We start from the raw sequence: 1,949 nt of genomic DNA on the forward strand, positions 1-1,949 counted from the left end.
TTTTAACAGAATGTCTAGACTTTGGAGAGATCCGAAGGAAATATTATAAATGCAAGAAATTGCAGGATATCTTTTCCGTCGTTGTTCCCAGCAGAATTTTAAATTTTATAAAGGCCTTATGGCGAGTTGTAGAGTGAATTTGATATTATTAAAAAATTTTATTGTTACTTAAGGGTTGTTTTAAACCACAAATGTATTTACACCGAATTTAAATATTTTTAACTTTTTAGCATTTTAAAGTAAATTAGTTAACCAGTCGTGAAGTGAACTTTTGCAAAGGAGAACAACTTGTGTTTCGCGCGCTCATATGACCTTAGCAGTTGCGAGCGCCGTAAAACCTTATACATACATACATACAAACCTCTACTGAAACTGTTCTTTGTATATGCACGCTAGTCAACAGTCTTCATTAATACTACATCCTTTGGCATTTTTCCAAATTACTTTTTATTTAGACTTGGTGGAGTGGAGTGGAGTAATAAGAATGAAGAGCATGGTTTTATAAATTTCTATTTTCAGGAATCCATTTAGCCGGTCATCTTCGTCTGTTCCGAAGAAAAGTGTATTGTCGCGAACGGTAAGTCTTCATGTAAAATGATTAGTTTTGATGATATTTTGATCAAATGCTGTTCTTTCTTGCAAGAGGCTTCATAACACTCTCAGACGTGTACTTTCAAAGAGTGTTTAAGTATGACCTAACATCCCCAATAGGTAGCACTGAGTCATTCCTAAAAGGTGAGCATGGTTGGAATACCTCATGGCCTCCAATGTATCTAAAGAATCTGTTTTAAATCAGGCTTTTTCATTTTAGAAGTGAAAAAATGTTGTTTTAAGTTGGTTGATCCTTCTGTCCAATTAAACATCTTATCGTCCTTGTCTCTCTCCCCTTTCTTTTTTGTGTTTGTTACTCTCTTGTAAAACGTCTAATCTTCAGCACTTATATGACCTAATTGTGTTGCAAGTGCCGTAAAACTCTTACTAAAACAATACTTAAAGATTACTAATAAATGTGGAATTGTTATGGAAAGTGCAATTTTTATTGTTTACTCTCGTGTATTGTAAAGTCAGTGACTCTTAAATGGGTCATTGATAAATAACAAATGGATTAAGGTCTCAAAATAGATTTAGAAAGCTGACAGTACCTACTGCAAATTTCGCATATCGCTAGTCGTGTGATTCAACTGCCTAAGTGACAAAATTTTCTAAAAATGACTTTTTGATCCCTTTATGCACTCTAGCCTTTGATACGCCTTATCATGTTAAAATCCCGAGTTTGAAAGATTAATGCAAAGTGTTTCAATCCTTCTGTAAGTTAATCACTTATGTCACGCCTGTCCCCAATTTCCACATGATTCAACCACCCAGTTGCCAGTTTTGCAGCCCTGTGGCGAATGGGCAGTTGAATCACACAGATTCAGTGGCTTGTTGAGGTGTTCACCTGTCGCATAGGCAGAGTGACCCACAAAAATGTGACCTTTTGTTTAAACAGACTGGAGGGTAGTATCAAAACAAAGTGCTGCCTTTGCTAACTTCGCAGATCAAATCTTATCGATAGCCAGAAGATTGTGTGCAAGCAGTTTGCTTAATCTATCACTAGATTTGGTAGAGTAGTTAAGAAAGGGCAAGATGACATCAAAGAATATATTAATACTGACTCGACCAAGTCGGTAAATTGTGGCAAATGTTACTGACGAATGAATTTTTAAAAAAGTCTTTGATTGACAGCTAAGGGCGCTTATTTTAGGTTTGGTACGGCTATTGGAAAATATTTTTATATTGTCAATACAATCGGCGACATTTGTACCAGATAAAACAAAATTGTTCGCAAATACCATGAAAAGGAACAAGTGCAAATGGAAGTGGACAGCACACACAGTGCAAGCGAAAGGTCCCTGAAAATGGTCTGGTCTATGGATACTTTTGAACTTTTTAAGAAAGCAAGACAATAT

At 35.8% G+C, this 1,949-nt stretch overlaps 1 protein-coding gene across 1 annotated transcript in view; it reads left to right on the forward strand.

The window, feature by feature from the left end:
• LOC101859154 (bridging integrator 3) overlaps positions 1–1,949 on the forward strand; it is a 34,869-nt gene that overhangs the window by 7,628 nt on the left and 25,292 nt on the right. The window contains exon 2 of the mRNA XM_005092313.2: positions 520–577. Within this exon, the coding sequence (XP_005092370.1) occupies positions 520–577 (58 nt within the window). The remainder of the gene's footprint in view (positions 1–519; positions 578–1,949) is intronic.

Source organism: Aplysia californica, unplaced genomic scaffold (assembly GCF_000002075.1).
Source record: "Aplysia californica isolate F4 #8 unplaced genomic scaffold, AplCal3.0 scaffold00044, whole genome shotgun sequence".
Taxonomy (NCBI): domain Eukaryota; kingdom Metazoa; phylum Mollusca; class Gastropoda; order Aplysiida; family Aplysiidae; genus Aplysia; species Aplysia californica.